Source organism: Ictidomys tridecemlineatus, chromosome 12 (genome assembly GCF_052094955.1).
Source record: "Ictidomys tridecemlineatus isolate mIctTri1 chromosome 12, mIctTri1.hap1, whole genome shotgun sequence".
NCBI lineage: Eukaryota > Metazoa > Chordata > Mammalia > Rodentia > Sciuridae > Ictidomys > Ictidomys tridecemlineatus.
In genome coordinates, this window is record NC_135488.1 from 63,617,469 (window position 1) to 63,638,545 (window position 21,077).

The following is a 21,077-nucleotide window of genomic DNA, read 5'->3' on the forward strand; positions in this document are numbered from 1 at the left end:
GACTCCCAGGGCAGACCCCCAGCTCTGCTTGCTCAGGTTCCTGGTGCTGCCTCACATCCATTCCTCCCGATCCTCCTGGGTTCCTGTGCACAATGGTTCCTGTGACAAGACTTTCCCCCTGCCCTCACTCATCACTTTTCCTTACAACTGTAAAAGCCTGAGTCAGCGAGGCTGTGTTTTTATCTGGGGCCTGCACCCCATCCCATAACCAGCGAGCACAATGTTGTGCTGTTCCTCTGCTGGTCTTGTGATCTTGGCTCCTCCCATACATAGGGCTTGCTTCTCTGGCAGTGAGGTCACCTGAACTTCTGCTTACAATGGGGCCTTGCCCAGGGCATTGTCATGACCCAAGCAGCTCCTTAGGTCTTAAACCCGACAATATTTGTTGTGAAATTCTGGGAATTTTTCTATTGTCACATAGAAAGTTGGGAGTCAGGGGCAGGTAAGAACTTTGTCTTATTCACTTGTGTTTTTATTTTATAATATTGATTTTTATTCTAATTCACCAAGCTAACAATGCTTGACATACCGTTTCTCAAAGCTGCAGTAAAATATTCTTGAAGAACTTGTATTTTATATTTGAATATAAAAGAAAAGGTGACAAGCCCAAGGCCCTGGGTTCAATCCCCAGCACCAAAAAAAAAAGGAAAGGTGAAAAAAATAGTTGACTGACTCCTACTGACTAATCCTAACTCTTATGGACACATACTCTAATATTTTATTTTTCTACTTTTTTACATTTTTGGCGGGGGTGGGGGGATACCGGGGATTGAACTCAGGGGTGCTCGGCCACTGAGCCACATCCCCAGCCCTATTTTGTGTTTTCTTTAGAGACAGGGTCTCACTGAGTTGCTTAGTGCCTCACTTTTGCTGAGGCTGGCTTTGAACTTGCGATCCTCCTGCCTCAGCCTCCAGAGTTATTAAGATTACAGGTGTGTGCCACCTTACCTGGCTATACTTCCTAATATATCTAATCTTTGTTTTTCTTTGTTTCTTTTTCTCTTTCTTCTTTTCCTTTCTACCCCTTCTCATTTCTTTTCCTCATGTTGTACAGACTGTGCTTTCTTTGTTTTTATTTTTCCAATGCTTTGGAAGACACACTGTTATATGGGGTTTTTTGAGGTGTGGTTTGTCCCTTCCCCTTACAGACCATTCTGGCTTCTGGGATTGCCAGCATCATCCCTAACATTGTCACCTGGTTGGAGCTGGGCCCTGGAGTCAGGGGTTGTCCTCTACCTCTGTACAGACCCCACCTGTCCAGTGCTCCTGGGAGCCCAGCAGACCCTTCCTCTTAGATTTCAGACTCTCTTTTCCTTCTGCCTCTCCATTCCCACTCTAGACCTCCAGGTCTCCCCCATCTGTCCTGTGGAAACTTCCTATTATCTTTTCTTTTTTTCCCTCTTCTTCTTCCTCTTCCTCCTTCTCTTCCTCCTTCTTCTTTGTCATAGAATAAATGACTCCATTTTGGGGGAAAAATACAGTTTACCCAAATAATGATCAAATCAGTACATTCTCAAAAGGGAATTTTTCTTATTCTATGAGAGCTTAAAACAAAAGGATTCCAGAAGACTTCCTGAGGAAGACGCTTAAACTGAGTCTTGGGAAAGGAGCAGGATCTAGACAGTGAGTGGGACAGGTTTGCAAGCAAGAAATCTGGGAGAGAACAGCGGGAAACTTAGATGCTTGAACCAGCGAGAGAAGCCCATCTGGCTGGAGTGTAGCGTGAGGTGGAGCAGGGGCAGGGCAGCTGGCTTTCACTTCATCTCCCACTATCAATATAGTTCATGCCTGTTGATGCTGACCTTGACACTGAAGTGTTTTTCAGGTTTATTCACTGCAGTTATTCTTTCGGCTCTTTGCCATATCTTTGAAGGAAGTCTCTATATGCAGCCCGCACTTAAAGAAGTGGAGACTCATGCCCTGGCTGCTGATCTCTAAGAGAACTCCTCTGGATCTGGGTCAGGCCTAGTTGGCCCTTGTTCACCTTGCCCTTGACCCTGGCCTGGTGTCCTGAAAATGACAGAGCTGATCCAGAAGGCCAGGTTGGCTGAGCAGGCCAAGCACTGCAAAACAGGTGGCCACCTGCCTGCAGGCTGTGACTGAGCAGGGCCTGAACTGTCTGATGGAGGGGACAGCCTGCTCTTAGTGGCCTATAAGAAGGGTGGGTGCCACAGGTTTCCCTGAAGGGTTATCTCCAGCATTCAGCAGAAAGCCTACCCTTCGACAAGGTGCAGCTGATTGAAGACTCACAAGAAAGTGGAGTAGGAGGGGAGATCCATCAGCACCATGGACCTAGAATTATTGAATAAATATTTAATACAGAGAATAGGGTCTTAGACCTGAAAATGAAGGGAGGTTACTTCTGGTACCTTGCTCAGGTGGTGCTACTGGAACACAAAAGACTGATAATTCCTGAGGAGCTTACCAAGATGCATTTCATGTAAGCAAGAAAGAGATGCAGCCCACACACCCATTTCACCTGGGGCTGGCTTTTAGCTTTTTTCTATTTTACCATGACATCTTTAATAACCCAGAGCTTGCCTGCACATTGGCTAAAATGAGGTCTCAGCAGAATTTGATTTAATGAATGAAGACTCAGACAAATGTCACCTCCATCATGCAGTTGCTTAGAGACAACATCATGCACATCAGACAGTGCAGAAGAATGTGATGCCACAGAAGGGGCCAGAATCTAAATGCAAACAGGGTATCATCCTGCCTTCTGCCTTGGAGAAACCTTTTTACACATCTCCATTCCTTATTCCACTTGGACCTTCTCTATAGCAAAGAAACCCATTCATGTGCATGGAATCAATGGCTTAGCATCTTTTCACACTGCTGTGTGGGGAATTCTCCATTCTTTGGTTTGTGTTTGTCTTGGCCTTAAAGGGGTGAAGTTAGAACAGTATTAATACATTGATTTTATACAGACATGAGTAACTTCCTAACTCTTATAAAGAAGACTAAAACTGTGCCTGGTATTTAAATAATCTGAACCAGTTGTGCAAGTGACTACATTTTGTATTACTATGAAGATATGAAAATGTGACTTTTTAAAATTTTTTTTTCTAGTTGTTGATAGACCTCAATTTTATTTCTTTATATGTGATGCTGAAAATCGAACCCAGTGCCTCACATATGCAAGTCAAGTGCGCTACTGCTGAGCCATAGCCCCAAGCCTGAAAATGTGATTAATTGTAATTTTTGAGGAAGTACTAAAGATTAAACCTAGGGGCTCTTAACCACTGAGCTACATCCCCAGCCTCTCTTTTAAATTTTTTTTTTTTATTTTGAGACAGGGTTTCACTGAGTTGTTTAGGGCCTTGCTAAATTAATAAGGCTGGTTTTGAACTTGTGATCCTCCTGCTTCAGTTCTTCCTCAAGCTGCTGGGATTACAGGTGTGTGCCACTAAGCCCGGCTTGATTAATGGCAATTTAAAGAGTGTTCTACGTAACTTCTTGATTTCTACATTCCTTCCCTTGTTCTCCTTTGGAGATTTCCTCTCAGTAACAAATTTTTCATGTTCTTACTGTTTTCCTTTTTAGTAGAAATCCAAAAGTAGTTGATAGAATGGGAAGGTGCTTAGTGATTCTGGGCTAGGGGTCACAAATTGAAATGCCTCCTATATTACACATTATGTGGGTTATGTCTGCCTGTGACAATAGGGAGCTTCCCTAATCACTCTTTATATGCTGCTGTTTAAGTAGGCAACTTCCCTCCCCAATAAATATTCACTTAACATCTCCTGCCTCTGTGGTTCTGGTATTGACTTTGTTATATAATAGAAGTAGCCCGTTGCTGTCAGAATGGAAGCATTGTTTCTGATAAATTAAAATGCCTGTCATTTCTTGTTTTGTTCCTCATATTTTTTATTGGTGCATTTTAGTTGTACACAATGATGGGATTCGTTGTTACATATTTGTATATACACATGATATGGCAATACAATTTGGCCAATATTTCCTCTTTCCTTCAATGCATGTCATTTCCTAATACATTAGAAAGGGGAAATAAACACAAAGTTCAAATCTAACACATCAGTACTTTTCCGTGCAGATTTATGCATATGTTAGAGGGTGCTCAATTTGTATAATGATTGTTCTTTTCGAGTTGGACTATTTTTTTGTGGTGCTAGTCATTGACTGTAGTCCTAAAAATGTCTATGAAAATGTCATGTTCTGTATAATAGCAGAGTAAGATAAATTAAGATTACGTTTTATAAAACAAAACAAATAAAAATACAGTGTTATAGTCTGCCTTCTAGATAGTAAAATAGCTACATAAATTATTTGAAATGTTTAAATTTGTTTATTTATTTATTTTATTTGCCGAGATTTATTGATTTATTCAAATATTAATTTAGATCAGAATGAATTTGTGTATATTTGTATCTTGGGTTATAATCCAACTCTATTTTCTTGCTCTCTTCCTGTCTTTGGCTCTGGGAGCTCTTTCAGTTGGTTCCTGTGTTCTTTTGATATTCTCTCACCATTTTTTTTGGGGGGGGTTATTTTTAAAATACATGACAGTGGAATATATCAAAATTCTTATTACACATATAGAACAATTTTTCATACCTCTGTATATAAAGTATGTTCACATCAATGCATGTCTTCATACTTTGGATAATGGTGTCTATCACATTCCACCATCCTTGCTAATCCCCTGTCCCCTCCTTTTCCCTCCCACCCCTCTGCCCTAACTAGAATTTATCTATTCCTCCCTTGCTTTCCCTCCCTATCCCACTATGATCAGCCTCTTTATATCAGAGAAAACATTAGGCATTTGTTTTTTAGAGATTGGCTAATTTCACTTAGCATTATCTTCTCTAATGCCATCCATTTACCTGCAAATGTCATGATTTTATTCTCTTTTATTGCTGAGTAAAATTTCATTGTGTATATATGCCACAATTTTTTAAAATCCATTCATCCACTGAAGAGCGTCTAGGTTGGCTCCAGAGTTTAGCTATTATGAATTGTACTGCTATAAACATTGATGTGGCTGTGTCCCTGTAGTATGCTGTTTTTAAGTCCTTTGGGGATAGTCCGAGGAGAGGGATAGCTGGGTCAAATGTCTCATCATTGTTTTCTTTTTAAAACATTGCCTTAATTTCCAGCAGGCCCATCTTGTATATTTCCTGCCTGGGTCTTAGAATCTGCCATTTGTCCAGTGAGCCTGGTTTCCTTTAGGGGGGGATGATCTCAGAGCCCACCATCTTGCTGCTGATTACGGTTGTCACTATCAGGCTCTCATTGCTCAGCTGAGAGAGCTGGGTGATGCACACGTGTGCACCCACTGGTTTTTGAAAAGGTCAATATGCATTACGTTGACAGGATATGAGAAGGGGCAAGAAGAGAAGCAGGGAGAAGAGTTAGGAGACTATTTAAAGCCAGATGAGATGGTGGCTGCTTAAGGCCTGTGGATGGGAGGAGTTGCTATTGGGTTTGGGTGTGGTAGACAGGGTGCTCTGTGCCTCTGAAAACAGGTGCTCATGTTATTCTCTCTACTCTCTGGTCCGGCAGTCTCTGGTGTGACTTTGGTGGCAGGCAGACTCTCCAGGGATGGTGACCTGGTAGCTCTGAGCCCACAAGCCCACACCTTTGCAAGAGAAGCCCAGAGGAAGGATCTTCCCTTTGCGACTGTTTCAATAGAAACCTAGGATTAGGTTATATTCCCATCCCAGAAGTAATGAGGAAGGTCAGGGAGACATGTTAGGTGGGTCAAGCCATGACTTTGTCCTTGGAGCTGCAGATTGGGGATGGTATGGACTGAGGATGGAAGGAGGGTGGTTCTCCAGGCAAACCATAGGGACAATGCCTGAGCACAGAGTTGTGTCATTCCTCAGTTGCCCGGCCCTGGGTTTGCAGGCCTTTGCAGACCTTGCTTGGGTTTTTCCATTACTAACTGCTGGATCTGGCCTTGGAACAACTCACCAACCCTGTGGAGTTAGGGGTTGATATGCAAAGTGAGACACCTCCCAGGATGTCTCTGAGCTACAGGTCTATAGCTGTAGTTGCTAAATGAATGGATCTTCAAGACCATGACCCTGTGACCTTCAGTAGGAGCAGGAAAAACAAATGCATGAGTGAGTCCAGCTGTGAAGTGGTTCTGGCAATCGAGTTTTCTCTACCCGTTTGGTTTGGTTTTCTCTGGCTAGAGAGCAGAGGACCCTCTCAGCAAGGACATAGCAACCTCCTGGGTTTTGTTCCCTGCTGGCAGATGGTGTTCTCATGGGAAATATAAAATTGGGAACCTGGAGTGGAAGTGGGAGGCAGCAGGAGGGTATGGGGACAGGAAAGGCAGAGCAAGAGGAGGAGTCCTGCTGGTCATAATCTGGAGGACTATGTCCCCTCTCCTGGCCCAGACTCCACCCTTCTGCTGAGCAAGGGATCCCCAAAGTTCTGCTTTTGAGGCCCTCTCAGCTTCAGGGGCCCTTGGGGGAAAGAGTTCCTGAGTGGGACCAACCCGAGTATTTTGTGTGGGGAAATAGAAACCAGGACTGCCCGTTTCTTTCACCTCCATCCCCAGCAAGCTACCTCCAGCAGCTCCTGTCCCATGTGGAGAAAGGGCTTGGGGAACACTGCTGGGGGCCTGGAAGGGCTGCTGACTGGCTGAGAAACAGCAGTCCTGGGGTGACTTTCTATTTCCCCAGGTCAGCGTTCAACAGGCAGGAGGTCCAACAGAAGGCCAACAGGTGTCCTCTGCAAGCCACACTGCTCCCTGCACGGTCCTACTGACACACGAGCACCAAACATAGCATTATGAACAGGGAGAGGGCAGCCACTCCCTCTCTACCCTGCAGATCAGCCATCCCTGGGCTACCTGCCCACTGGGTTGACAGTGGCCTCCATCACACAGCCTCCTCCTCGACCCGTGCTGCAATTCTAGCCCCTTTCTATGTGGCTTTTCCACCAATAGAGTCTGAAGTCATTTTAGTTAGTGCCTAGGAGCCTACGGGAGGCTGTCCCCAGGATTTGTGAAAAAGGCACAGGAAAGGGAAGTAGGGAGAGAGGATAAAAACAGGAAAACAACAATATGGGGAAGTAAGCAATTTGCAAATTTGTAATTGACAGCTTGCAAGAGTGGTGGTGATGGGAGACTGACATGCACTCATACTACTATCTGAGGCAATGGGGAAAAGGGGAACCCAGGGACAAGAATCTGCCAGTATCCCCATAACTGGCTCTTGGAGGGATGTCTTGACCAGCCAGTGGGAGTATTGGTTCTGTTGAAGTGGCTATCCCTTAGTAGGGACAGGGACATCAGGCTTGCATAGGTCCATGGTGACATCCACTGGGATACTTCACTTCCCTTTCTTCTAGTTCTAGGCCCTCCAAGAGGTAGGAGCCTCCTGAAGCAGTAAACACTGCTAGAAGTTATACATCTCATGGAAAAGCAGCACACTGGGCCCAATTTGATTTGATTTCGACACTAACTCCCTGAATTAGCACAGACCACACAGGTTTAGGGCTCTATCCCCCAAGACAGTCTCTACTTCCCATACCAGCAATGAATGGGGCTCCCAGGTGACCCCACACTTCTGCCTGGCTGACTACAGATTTGGGGATTCTCATGACACTCCCTCAGTTTTGATGGCTTACTAGACCAACTCACAGAACTCAGGAAAGCATTCGATTTCCAATTAGAGTTTATTGCAAAGGGTACCATCAGCCAGATGAAGAGGGCATAGGGCAAGGTCCAGAGGGGTCCCAAACATGACAGCCTCTGTCTCCATGGAGTCAGGTGGGACATCCCAGAACATGGGATGTCCAGCCCAGAGACACTCCTTGAGTTTTGTCCAAGAGTTTGTAAAACCCCATCTCCAGTTCCTCTCCTCTACCAGGATGTCTGAGAGTGGGGAGTGGGGATGAGTTTCTGAAAGTTCTCCCTGCTAATGGTGGGTCTTTAGTGCACCAACCATCCTGAAATTCCCGAGTGCACCTGAGCCAGTCCTTAACATAAACTCAGGTGTGGTCATTAGGTATGACAATAGGCACTCCTATCACTCAGCAAATAGAGTTTCAGGAGCTCTGTGCCAGGACCCAGGACAAAGACCAAATATGTTTTTCAAATCATCTCAGCTTCTTTCCTGTAATCAGGTTGTAAGGTACCAAGTGGGCAGTGAGTCACCCCATCCCTTCCCTTGACCTGAAGCTCCCTGCCACATGGACCCTGCAGACTTCCATCACCTGACCTCCTTTTACTTTAGAGGGACTGGGGTGGGACTAAGGACTAGCCACAGTTGCAAGAATGCTTTCTCTGCAGAACTGAGACCCCTCTACCCTCTTCCCAAGCAGCCAGTTTCAGCCCCCAGAGAAGAGAACAGGTGTATTTATGACTTTGAGGCAGAGGCTGGAGTTTGGGGCACTAAAGGAGGAGGTGCCAATGGGAAGAGGAAGAGGACAGGGCCTGGGCTGATGGACTCCTTGAAGCCTGATGGGAGGGGCTGTGGTGGACTGGGTTTCTGCAGAGTCAGTAGGGAGGGCTTTGAATGTGATCATGACCTTTCCAGGAGCATATAAGTCTGGGGTATTTCCGTTTTGCTCCCACTGTTACTGGCTTGCTTGTTACTTGGTCTTTGTCCTGGGTCCTGCTCCTAGCGGGAGCAGCAGGGCTGAAGGACGCAGAGATGGAAAGTGACACGGTCCACTTCTGCACAGATAACCAGCGTGTCTCCCTGCATCCCCGAGGTGAGAAACTTTGGGATTAGCCCGCCTGTCTCCCAGCCCTCTGAGCTCTTCCTTAGCAAGTCAGAGCACAGATCATTGCTATCTTGGCCTACACAATAAGCAGGTAAGGGCAGAATGTGGGTCACGTAGAGGATAGGGCACCTCTCCATCTCTGCATGAAGTCTCCCCAGACCTCTTTTGTTGAGGATGGCAAGGAATAGGGGTTGCACTTTGAATTTAGTTGGACCTGGTTTTGAACCCCAGTTCTGTACATGGGTGGACCTGTAAGCCTCTGGGGGCTCTGGGCTGTTTTCTAGCCACTGTCAGTGTGTTTCCTTGGGCACATTTTGTCTCTAATCACAGTCTCATACCCATGGTGGCATTCTAACCCCAGTAGCAGAGGTTCCAGGACTGTCACATGTCAGTGTGTGGGGAGGCAGCAGTGGGGCCCCATAGGGCTCTGACTCTTGCTCTGGTCAGGATTCATGAGCAAGACTGGCCCGGGGACTCCAAGGGCTCTGGCTCTGTCCTTCCCTCTTTCCCCCCTCTACCTCCCTTTTCTCCTTTCTTCTTTCACTCAAACCACACTTTCCTTGCTCTCCCCTCTGTGCCAGGTTCCCTGGTGCCACTGCAGCCTCCTTGGGATTCTGAGCGCCGGGGTCTCAGCAGCATGCCTTTCCTGGTGTTGCTCCCATACCCCATGATGAGCTCTGGCAAACGTCCCAAGTGCTTCCCTTTCCTTTGGCAGCCACCTGGATGATAAGCATGATGGGGTTTCCACCCCCAATAGATAGACCCGGAGCTTGGGTCAGAGAGACTGCCTCTGTCCCTGCCGGCATGGCACCCTCTCATCCTGGACCACCCTGGCTTCTCCTTTGCAGAGGTGGATTCTGAGACAGTGGCTCCGGCAGTCCCCAGGATGTCAAGGCTGGTTGTGGCCACTCTGGCTGTGATCCTGGTCTCCTCTCTTGTGGCTCTCTTTGTTGTGGGTAAGTTTTCAGGTGACCCGAAACCCACTGACTCTTTCCTTCTTGTGTGAAGGTTCCGGGGGACCCAGATGTACATTCTCTGAGCCCTTCTGCTCCCAGAAGGGCCATTTCACTACCAACCCGGCCCAGACCACAGCTTTCCTGGCAGTAGAGACCACTGGGAGCCTCCCAGAACTGAGGCCTATGAAGGAAATTCTGAGAGTGTCCTTGGTGCCATCTCCATCTTTCTGGAATTCTAATTGGTGTAGGTCAGCCTATTCTCCAGGGTCAGTGCTGGGGATAGCACTGATCCAGTAATGGGGTGTCTCAGCTCTCCAGTCCCGAAGCCCTGCACCGGGGGATCATCCTTCCTTCCAAGAGTTTCAAGCCATGTTTCCAGGAGACAACACTACTGTCCAGTCATCTGTGGAGCCCAACAGTGAGTAGCCATGGTGGGGTAGGGGCTGGGAGGGAACTGGGACACTTGGAAGCTAGACCCTGGGACCAGCTTCTCCTCTGAACCTATTCTCTGAATAGGTTCCACCTTCCTTAGAAAGATTCTAAAATTTTTCAAATTCATCACTCAGCCCCAGAGTGTAACTGTTGGCCCTTTGTGATCTCCCTCTCACACCTATCCCAGGCAACCACTGATCTGATTCCTGTAACTGAAGATTAGTTTGCTTTTTCTAGCATTTTATATAAAAGGGGACATGATGTATACACTCATTTTTAATTCTTTACTGGTCAGGTAATTTGCAAATATTTTCTCTGCATCCATGACTTGCTTTTTTATTCTCTGAACAAGATTGTATTTTTTTGTGCGTGTATGTGGTGCTGGGGATTGAACACAGGGCCATGTGCATGTGAGGCAAGCACTCTACCAGTTGAGCTATATCCTCAGCCCAAGATTGTAATTCTGATAGCCTAAATTATTTATTTATTTATTTTTTGGTGCTGGGGTTTTTTGGTGCAGGGCCTTGTGCATGCTAAGCATATGTTTACCACTGAGCCATACCCTCAGCTTCTCTCCCTCTCTTTCTCTCTCTCCCTCCCTCTTTCCTGTCATGGATCATGCTTTTGGTATTTTTTAATTTTTTTAATTTTTAGGTGTCAATGGACCTTTATTTTATTTATTTATATGTGGTGCTGAGAATCGAACTCAGTGCCTCACACATGCTAGGCAAGTGCGCTACCACAGAGCCCCAGCCCCAGCCCATGCTTTTGGTGTTGTATCTGAACAATCTTTGCATAACTCAAGGCCACAAAGATGTTCTCTGTTTTCTCCTGGAAATTTTATAGCTTTTGTTTTTACATTTATGAAATTCTGTATAAGTGTTTAAGGAATGAATTGAAATCTTTTTGTTTTGTTTTGTTTCGTTTTTGCGTATGGCTACCCACTTGCCTCAGCACTATTTTTTGAAAAACATTATCCTCTAAGAATTACCTTTTCGTCTTTGCTGACAATCATCTGTCCACATCTGTGTGGTTGTACTTTTGAAGTCTCCATTCTGTTGCACTGATCTATCTTTGTTTGTTGGTTTGTTTTGTGGTGCTGGGGATTGAACCCAGGGCTTTGTTCATGTGAGGCAAGCAGTCTACCAACTGAGCTATATCCCCAGCCCTGATCTGTCTATCTTTACAAGACAGAATATTTGACTGGCTTTCAAAGGCCATCTGCTGAGGCCTCACACACCCACCTAGGCAGAGCATGAGGATAGTACACGAATATTCCAGAAACTGTCCCTGCCTTCTTGGGTTCCTCCCCCTATTTTTTCCTTCCCTCTATTTTTGTGGGAGGCTAGAATCAGGAGGCAACCAGAAATGTCTGAGATTACGTCCTAGTTGATGAGGTGAGCCAAGAATGCAAGCAGGCTCAAGGCAGGGGCTAGTGGGGCTGGTAGGAAGACCCCCCAGATTAAAGAGGCTGCCGAGTCTCCAGGAATTACCCCGACAACAAAGGCCTTCCTCCCTCCCTCCCTCCCTTCCCTCCTTCCTTCCTGCCTGCCTTCCTTCCTTCCTTCCTTCCTTCCTTCCTTCCTTCCTTCCTTCCTTCCTTCCTTCCCTATGTTAGGCAATTACCCTACCACTAAGCTACATCCCCCAACTCTTCTTATTTTACTTTGAGTCAGGGATTCCACTAAATTGCCCTGGCTGGCCTTGAGCTTTTGATTCTCCTGCCGCTGTCTTCAGAGTGGCTGAGATTAGAAGTGTGCGCCATCACACCAGACTTGACAAAGGCCTTTACTCAGGTCTCCCACATCCTCAGACTTTTCTATAGGCCCCTTTCCCTATGTAATATTGAAGTTCCAGCCGTTGAAAGGACATTTCAACGTAGATCCATTATTATCAAAGGGCGTGGCACTCCTCCATTCTGGCCTTGTGAACAGTGTGCTTCCTCCTGAGATACTTATCCCCCCGCCCACCGCCCAAATTTGTGATCATAAAATGTGTATTTGTGGTCTACAGAGTGTTTAGGAAGTAACAAGGGCAAATCAAGGGGCTTCATGCTTAGTGTACAGATATACCATAGGACCAAACTTGGGCTTTCCTCATACCTATTTTTTTTTTATAATGACCCATCTATGGTGAAATTTCAGTAGAATTAAACTTCAACAGCTTTAAAGGATATAATTAGTTACTTTCAAGTTAAGCAATTATTATGGCAAAAATAATTCAAACTTTACTGCCTGACTCTGGGAGATCTACTTGTAGGCAGGTATTTCAATCCCCCAACCCCTTGTTCATGTGTGATAGCTAGGTTAGTATTCATTTTTTCAAAAAAAAATTTGTTCTAATTAGTTATACATGATGGTAGAATACATTTTGACACATCATACATAGACGAAGAATAAATTCTCATTCTTCTGGATTTACATGATGTAGAATCAAACCAGTCATGTAGTCATATATGCACATAGGATAATAATGTTCAATTTATTGTACCATCATTTCTACTACCATACTTCCTCCCCTCCCTTCACTCCCCTCTGTCTAATCCAAAGTACCTATATTCTTCCCTAGCGCACCCCCCCCATTGTGAGTTAGCATCTGCATCTTAGAGAAAACATTCAGCCTTTTGTTCTTTGGGATTGGCTTATTTCACTTAGCATGATATTCTCCAGCTCCATCCATTTACCAGCAAATGCTATAATTTCATTCTTCTTTAAGGCTGAGTAATACTCCACTGTGTATATGTACCACAATTTCTTTAATCATCAATCTGTTGAAGGGCACCTAGGTTGGTTCTATTGTGAATTCAGCTGCTATAAACATTGATATGACTGCATCACCATAGTATGCTGATTTTAAGACCTTTGGGTATAAATCAAGGAGTGAGTTAGTTGGCTCAAATGGTGGTTCAATTCCAAATTTTCTGAGGAATTTCCATGATGCTTTGGTCTTCATTTATTTATATTTTTGGTCCACATTCTCAGGTGGCCCATCCCCAGGGTCTGGGTGGCTGCAGTGTCCAGCAGGCTGCCTGAGAGGGATGCAGGGCTGTGTCATGGACATTGCCCTTGGATCTTTTAAAAGCATTCAGGGATGGGCGTATTTGATCTTCCCTACATAATGGGCCTCTGGCTGCCTTCTCTGATTCTTCCTCCCCCAGATCATCATTATTTTGACAGCATAGCAGGAATGCAAGAGGTGATCCAGATGTTCAGAGGGCATATGGAAAACTCCTACACTTGGCATGAGGAGATCCAGATGTTGAAGTACAGAGTGGACAATGTCAGTTCTCAGATCCAGACACTTGGCAGTCATCTGGGAGATGCCAGGGCTGACATCCAGATGGTAAAAGGTGCTCTTAAGGCCGCCAATACCTTGAGCTCGCAGACCCAGACATTAAACAGCTCCATGGAGAGGGCCAATAGCGAGATTGAGAGGCTGAAGGGAAGTCTACAAGATGCAAATGCTCTAAACACCCAGGCCCAGATCTTTCTGCAGGGCAGTTTAGACAACACCAGTGCTGAGCTACAGGTGCTGAGAGGTCATTTGGAAAGGGCAAATGATGACAGTTCCATGTTAAAAAGAGAGTTGGAAACTGCCACTGCCCAGATCCAAATAGCAAGTGGCCATCTGGAACAGACGGATGCTCAGATCCAAGAGCTAAAAGCAGAGCTGGAAAATGCCAGTACTTTAAATTTCCAGATTCAGGTGTTAAATGGTCAGTTGAAAAATGCCAGCAGAGAGATCCGGACCCTAAAAGAAGGAATGAGAGGTGCTGCAGCCTTAAGTTCCCAGACTCAGATGTTAGAGAGCAATTTGCAGAAGGCCAATGCTGAGATGCAGAGGTTAAAAGAGGATTTGGAGAACACCAAGAATCTAACTGCAAAAATCCAGGAGGAGCAGAGTCGCCTGGGGAACCTCTCTGCAACCACTGCTTCCCAGGAGCAGCTACAGAGCACCCAAAGTAAGTGAGAGGGAGGAGTCTGGTGGGGCAGGACAGTGTCTTGGGGGGGAATGGTGGGTTGCTCACCTCCTCCAAGTTTTGCTTTCCTCTTCTTTAAAGTGGGGATGGTAATATGTGGTTTACAGCGAGGATCCAATGAGTTAACATATGGCAATATTTGTGCACTCATCTGACATTTTTTTTTCCCTTCTTTTGGGTACCAGGGATTAAACTCAGGGGCGCTTTACCACTGAGCCACATCCCCAGCTCTTTTCAATTTCTAATTTTTGAGACAGAGTCTTGCTAAGTTGTTTAGGGCTTTGCTAAGTTGCTAAGGGTAGCTCTGAACTTGTGATGCTCCTGCCTCAGCCTCCCAAGCTGCTGGGATTACAGGTGTGCAATACCCTATCTGGCTCATCTGATGTTTTATTGAGGCCCTATGAAGTGTCAGGTATAAAGATGAATAAGACCTGCTATGTATCTTTGACAAGCTTTTGGACAAGGATGGCCATGTTGCATGAAAGATACACAGACATGTGTCAGAGGTGAGAAGTGAGAAGTTGGTCCTGGGAACTGGGGTGAAGGAGGAGAAGAAAGAAGCAAGAAGGAACCTTCTGAGGGGTATGTGTGGGGAGACATCTTTTGTGGGAAAGGATCAGAGGATCCTGTGTTGAGATGATGGCCTTTGAACTGAGTCCTGAAAGACTAATAGTATTTGCCAAGAAAATCAGGTAAGAAAGCAACACACAGCCATAGAGCTGTGAAATTGATATTCTGGAAACTTCAGTTACTTTGACTAACCTGTGGGAAAGAGGGAAACTTTATGAGGTGCAGGTTAAAAAGATAGCAAGCATGGACCAGAGCGGTGACTTTCACGCTGCTTTGACTGTAAGCACGGCATGAAATTCATTTTACATTGTAACAGCATAAATAGGCATACCCATGCACTTCAAAAAGAAAATGTTTTATTGCATCAGCGCCCTTGGATATTTTATAATCTATTCTTTATAAAAAAGCTTGTCATGACTCACTAATGGACTGGTGAATACAGTCCAAAAAAACACAGCACTAGCTAGGTGTGATGGCACACCTGTAGTCCTAAGTACCCAGGACACAGAGGCAGGAGGATTGCAGGTTCAAGCCCAGCCTGGGAAACTTAGCAAGACCTTGCCTCAAAGTAAAATGAAAAGATCTGAGGATGTAGCTCAGTGATAGAGCACTTGCCTGGCATGCACAAGGTCCTGAGTTCAATCCATCTCCAGTATCAGGGAAAGCAAAGAAGAAAAGAAAACACTGAACCATGAGGGAGGGAAGTAGCCTGGGAAACACAGCCTGGACAGGGAAGGCCTCTGAGCTTGTGTTTCCTCTCTTTTGGGGAATGAAGAATTACAGAAGAGTTGCATCTCTAGGAGGAGGCTCCTGGAGATGGAGAATAAAAAAGGAAGAGGAGCAGGGAGATTTTTCATGCTGGTCTGGGATGCTATGGGGGATCAAGGATGTTACCCAGAGCTTGTCTGAAATCCAAGACAGAAACCTGGGATACAGTCCTAGGGATATAGTCATAGTCATTGGGAGCCCTGGGTATGTTGGCTCTGGTTGCAACAGTCAGGGTGAGGGAGTTTGCATGAGACAGACGTCACCATGAGAAGAGGGCTGAGGGTGGAAACAGGAAGCCAACCTTCAGGTGGCAAGAAGACAAAGAGGTGTTTCTAAAGAAGAGCAACATATGCAATATAGAGGTGGTGGCAAATATTGAAAAAAGAGAGATGAGAAAATAACGGCTGTGTTTTCATGAGCATTTCTGTATTTTCCATGCGAACCCACGGGCAGACTTCCTTGAGAGTTATTTATTTATTTTCTTTTCTAGATTTGGATAGTCTTGATGGGCAGGTGAGAGAAAGGAAGCAACAAAGAAGAGGAGGCCAGGGATAGAGAGGGAAATGAAATGCACAGGCTGGGGAAAAACCTGCCCCTCTGAGGCTGGGTGTGTGGAAGGCGTGGCTCATCTTGGTCTGCAGATGTGGGAACAGGAAACAGAGGGGTTGGCACTTAGTCCTGCCTCTTTCTGGCTAGAGTGGGAGGAGTTTGCTAAGGGGGAGGGGTCTGGAGGAGCTGGGAGAGAAGGTCTGGTTAAAGCAGCTGCTGAAGAGCTGGGCTGACAAGGGAGGCGTGGCAGGCAGTCCCCAGGGCCTGCTCTGCTCTGTCTGGGTCTGGTGTGGGGGCGGGTAGCCTTCCCTTCTTCATGATTCTTCTAGGTCTTGCTCTCCTCCTCACTCCCCCATGGTCTTTGACTGGTGTAGCAGAGATCCATCTTCTCCACTTTGGGGACACACTGTGGAGAATCACTCAAGGAGCTTAAAAACTAAGCTCTGGAACTGATTTTGTGTGTGTGTGGGGGGGGGGGGGGGAGGTTCCTGGATGCAGTCTGAGGACCACGACTTTACAAAAAGCTTCCTACATGGTTCTAATAGCAGTCAGACTGAGAAGCATTAATTAGAATTTTTTTTTAAAGGGCCACTTTTTTCCCTTAATAGTAGACATTTTAGTCTTCTGGGTTGTCCATTCTGTTGCTGAGGGATAAAGCAGTGGAAGATAATATATAAACTAATGGGCGTGGCTGTGTGCCAATCAAACTTTCTGTAAAGAGACTGGTTGGTGGGCTGCAGTTTGCCAACCTTTGGTTCAGGCTGAGTTCTCATACCTTGAAGAACATGAGAATCCCCTGGAGGACTTGCCTACTTGTAGATTGTTAAAACACAATTTCAGATTGAGCAGGGCTGGCTGGGGTGGGCCTGAGAATGTGCATTTCAACTCTGTTCCCAGACATTGCTGATGTTGCCAGTGTGGGACTATATTTTGAAGAGAACTCCTATTGCACACACTCACCATCTTTTTGAGATCTTTGCCCTTACATTATAAATGATGTTTCTTCTTGGTTCAAAGTGTCTTCTTCCTATTTTCTCCACCAGATTGGAATATATATATGTTGTAGATGGACATGATACCTTTATTTAATTAATTTATTTTTATGTGGTGCTGATCAAACCCAGTGCTTCTCACATTTGAGGCAAGTACTCTACCCATTGAGCCACAACCCTAGCCCCAGGTTGGAACTTTTTGTAGTACAAATCTGAGCATGTTAGGATCCTTCTTTATACCTTTCTCTGATTTCCATTGCTCATAGGGAAAACATCCAAATGCTTTACATGATATGTTAAGTTGAGTGCTGGTGAATCTGTCCAAGTTTAACTCCCATCCTTTATACATTGACCACAGGTCATCTGCTCAGTTTATTTGGTAGCTTCGACAGGCCAGACATACTATGTCATTGAATGCATAAAGCTTTGATGCCTACTCTTTCCTATGTCTGAAATGTTCTCCTGGACACTGAACTTCTGAAAAACTCCCCTTCAATCTCTCAAGACTTATATTGAGTGACATCTCACTGAGGATGCCCCTCTGGAGCCATACCTCCCTCCCAGGTGAAATGAACCATATCCTCTGTTCTAACATGCACATGGGTTTTAATCAACACCTTCTCTCTTTTCATTTACCAGAGTCTAAGTTCCTCAAGGGCATCGTCAATCATGTCTTACTGATCTTTGTATAACAGCCCCTGGCTCAGAGAAGTTTAGGAATGTTGAATAATGAATGTTGAACACAAGAATAGAGAGTAAATGAGCCTGTGCAGCTCCATTCACACGAGTGGACTGTGGTGTAGATAATGTCAGAGATCAGGGTGTCATGGCAGGGAGAGATGAAAGAGCTGAGCTCACAGGAGCAGCTCTCAGAGGTTGGGATTATGATGTCCTGCAGACTAGGTGACGATAAGTTCCCAGGATGGCCATGGGTGTGGGCAACTGAAGGATGGAGATGAAGGGCCAGCAGATGTCAGCAGGGAGGAAAAGCAAAAGGGAGGTGGCACCAGGAGGCTGCTCTTAAATAGTGGAAATGAAGGAGGCTCTGAGATGACTGTAATATCTTCCAGGAAGTGGAGAGGACTGTCGGGTGGTAGCAGTGAATTGAGACAGAGGCAGTATAGCCCAAAAGCAGGGGTCTGGGAAGACAGTGTTGACTGAGTAGAGCTGAGCCTCCCAGGAGGGGCTGAGACACCTGGGCTTCGGGGCGGGGTGCCCTTTGCTTCCAGGAGGAGTGAGTAGTGGATTGGTGGTGCAGCCGCCCAGGCCTTGATCTAGGAGCACTGAGCATCAGAAATTTTCTGGGCATTTGAAACTCAGTGGTTGGCCCCAGGAGAGTTCAGAAGGCCAGCATTGGGACATCCACCATTTGCTCATGGTTCTCTCTCTTCCCCAACCTTTGATCTAGATCATCTACTCCAGCTGATCCTGCAAGGCTGGAAGGCCTATGAGGAAAACTTGTATTACTTTTCTTACGTCAAGAAATCTTGGCATGAGGCTGAGCGGTCCTGTGTGTCCAAGGGAGCCCACCTGGCATCAGTGACCTCTCAGGAAGAGCAGGTCAGAGCTGCAGGTGGGGGTGGCTAATGGAGTTGGTGTGTGGAAGGGTCTAGGGTGCTTTGGCCTCTTCCCTATCAGCACTATATTGGGGATCTCTGTGTCTCCTCGTCAGGTAGAGAGCAAATATTTATTGAGTTGGGATGAGTACCTTGACCTGGAGGTAGAAGGACTGACAGCAAAAGTCCATATTCTGGACACCCAGGGCCAGCAGATGTCATCAGGGAGGACGGACAAAGGGAGGTGGCATCAGGTGACTGCTCTTAACTAGTGGGAATACATCCCTCCCCCATGCCCTCTGTTTCCTGTTAGGCTTCCTTTCCAGTCATCAGTCCTGATATTAATGTCAGCTAACTCAGTGGTGGTGGAGGGCTCATGAGTAGGAGATCCAAAGCTCCCTGAGGAGACCAGACACCACCTATAAGTCTAGGACCACCAAATGCTAATATGGTCCCAGGAAGCCCGTATGCTGAGGGTCCTTTTCAGAATTTGTTTGGACATTAACAAAGGACTACAACAGGTTTGGTCCAGTTAGGATATAGAACTCTCCACTCCTGTGGCTCTCTTGAGACTGTTGTTATAGGACTGTTGAGGGACATGCTACTTTGTAAAACACATCTCCTTAATATGGACAGAACATTTGTGTCCACATAAAGCCATACCCCTCAAGGTCAAGGACCTAATAAAGACAGTCAATATGGAAGATGCTAGACTTCCCTGAGGGAAGTCCTGAACAAGTCCTAAGTTCTCTGCAAGCCACAGAAGGTGCAGGGAGGGCTCCTCCAGGTGGGCTACAAGCCCTGGGACCAGGGAAGGGACAGCCTGGAGAACCAGCTCCTCATGGGCAGGGTCAAACACAACCCTGCCTCTTCTCCACAGGCATTCCTGGTACAGTTCACAAGTAACTCCTACCACTGGATTGGCCTCACTGACATGGGCACGGAGGGCACCTGGCGCTGGGCAGATGGGACACAGTTCAATAATGCCCAGAGCAAGGCGTGAGTACAGCTGCTGTGTGGTGTGTGGTATGTGATGTGTATGTGGTATGGGTGTGGGATGCCCACAGAGCGGTATCAGGACAGGTTAGGTCCTGGGGCTGGCAGGTAGCCTGTGAGTGTTCCTCTTGGTTTTTCTTTTTCTTTTTTTTTTTTTTTGTTTGCTTCCTATCCTATGCCCTACTCAGGCCTGGTCCCAAGAGACTCTTTCCCCTATCAGAAGGCATCTAAGTATGCATTCTGGGGTGAGGGCTGGCAAAATCACAGGCTGTCCTTCCCTGACTGAATCTTCAGTAACTAAGGGGGGAACCTCAGCGGAGCCACCTTCAGGGTACCTCTGGCCCCAGTCCTGTCTTCATCCTAGGACTTTTAGGGGGTGAGTGGCTGGCATCAGTTCCTCATGCTACTTCAGGAGGAAGGGACACTTGCTTTGTCTGACGCAATAAAGCCCTATTGTTTCCAGGTTTTGGGACAAAAATCAGCCAGACAACTGGAGGCACCAGAATGGGCAGACTGAAGACTGCGTCCATCTTCGCAGCTTGTGGAATGACATGAACTGCAATAGCCCCTATCACTGGGTCTGCAAGAAGCCCATGGGCCAGCAGGTGGCAGGCTAGAGCTGAGGGAGCGTCCCAGCTGCTGTGGTGGACCCTCTTCTGTGACACCTGACGGGCCTCTGAATTCAGTCTGTTCCCTAGGTCTTCCTTTGGCCTTTGTGTTTCCTGCCATGTCCTTTCACTTAACCCTTTCTAGCATGATTACGTCATGAGATCCAGCAGGATCAAGGGCTCCTCAAAGGGAGAGCCTTGATGTGCCTTTGTATTCCCTCAGTCTCCAGCCTAGGCTGCCAATAAAGACTCCCTGAATGAATGGAAGTTCTGTGATTGCTTGTCCCTGTGACAGCCACCGCACTTTCTCCCTAGATTGACCCTCCTTTCCTCTATGTTCCTTCTGTCCCAAATAAGCATACCTTCATTTAAGGGTTTTACAGCTTGTAACTTTTAGCTACTTTGTCGAAAACAGCAGATGTTGGATACAACCTACAGAGACTTCACAAAGAGTCCAAAGTCCCAGGAAGTTCCAGCCTTCCAGTTGTTCCTTTGGTTTCCTTTGGGTACAGACGGGATTGGAACTGGATGTTTTCCCAGCACTCCAAAGACCTGGGATAAAACCAGCGTGGTCATGATGTATAATTTTCTTATGTATGTTGTTGAATCTTATTTGCTAATATTTTATTAAAGATTTTTGCATATCAGTTCATCATTGATATTGGTCTGTAATTTTTCTTTCTTTTTTTCTCTTTCTCTCCTGCGGGCTGGCTTCCTCTGTCTCCAGACTTAACCCCCAGAACTGTATTGCTGGCTTCAGCCTCTTCCTGTGGCCTCTGTTCATCCTTCCAGGGATTCAGCTTTCTGCCAGCTCAGTTTAGAATGAGAATTTCTACGGTAGGTCTCTGTTGGGCCTTGCCGATCTCCACCCTATGCACACAGGGACTCCTATGCAGATTTCTGGAGCCCTCTCTCTGCATAGCCCCTTCTTCTTCCTACTATGTCCCCAAATTCTAGCACTCCCC

The 21,077-nt window shown here is 46.2% G+C and overlaps 1 protein-coding gene and 1 pseudogene across 2 annotated transcripts; both read left to right on the forward strand.

The window, feature by feature from the left end:
- Positions 1–2,004: 2,004 nt before the first annotated feature.
- LOC101967166 (14-3-3 protein theta pseudogene) lies at positions 2,005–3,749 on the forward strand (annotated as a pseudogene).
- A 651-nt stretch (positions 3,750–4,400) lies between these two features.
- Clec4f (C-type lectin domain family 4 member F) lies at positions 4,401–20,771 on the forward strand. Of its 2 annotated transcripts, XM_078029043.1 has the most exons (8): positions 4,401–8,694; positions 9,555–9,662; positions 9,973–10,080; positions 13,252–14,055; positions 18,361–18,512; positions 18,625–18,762; positions 19,389–19,507; positions 19,968–20,771. In XM_078029043.1, exons 1-8 carry the CDS (start codon positions 8,634–8,636, stop codon positions 20,119–20,121), a joined length of 1,644 nt encoding a protein of 547 aa, XP_077885169.1. In that variant the 5' UTR covers positions 4,401–8,633; the 3' UTR covers positions 20,122–20,771. The 2 variants fall into 2 exon arrangements, with proteins under 2 accessions (XP_077885169.1, XP_005322184.2); XM_005322127.4 differs by lacking the exon at positions 18,625–18,762.
- Positions 20,772–21,077: the final 306 nt, after the last annotated feature.

Coding starts and splice junctions, on each gene's coding strand:
- Clec4f (XM_078029043.1), top strand. CDS start 8,634: ATGGAAAGTGACACGGTCCACTTCTGCACAGATAACCAGCGTGTCTCC. Junction 9,663..9,972: donor TGTGGCTCTCTTTGTTGTGG/GTAAGTTTTCAG, acceptor GGGGTGTCTCAG/CTCTCCAGTCCCGAAGCCCT. Junction 14,056..18,360: donor GCAGCTACAGAGCACCCAAA/GTAAGTGAGAGG, acceptor CCTTTGATCTAG/ATCATCTACTCCAGCTGATC.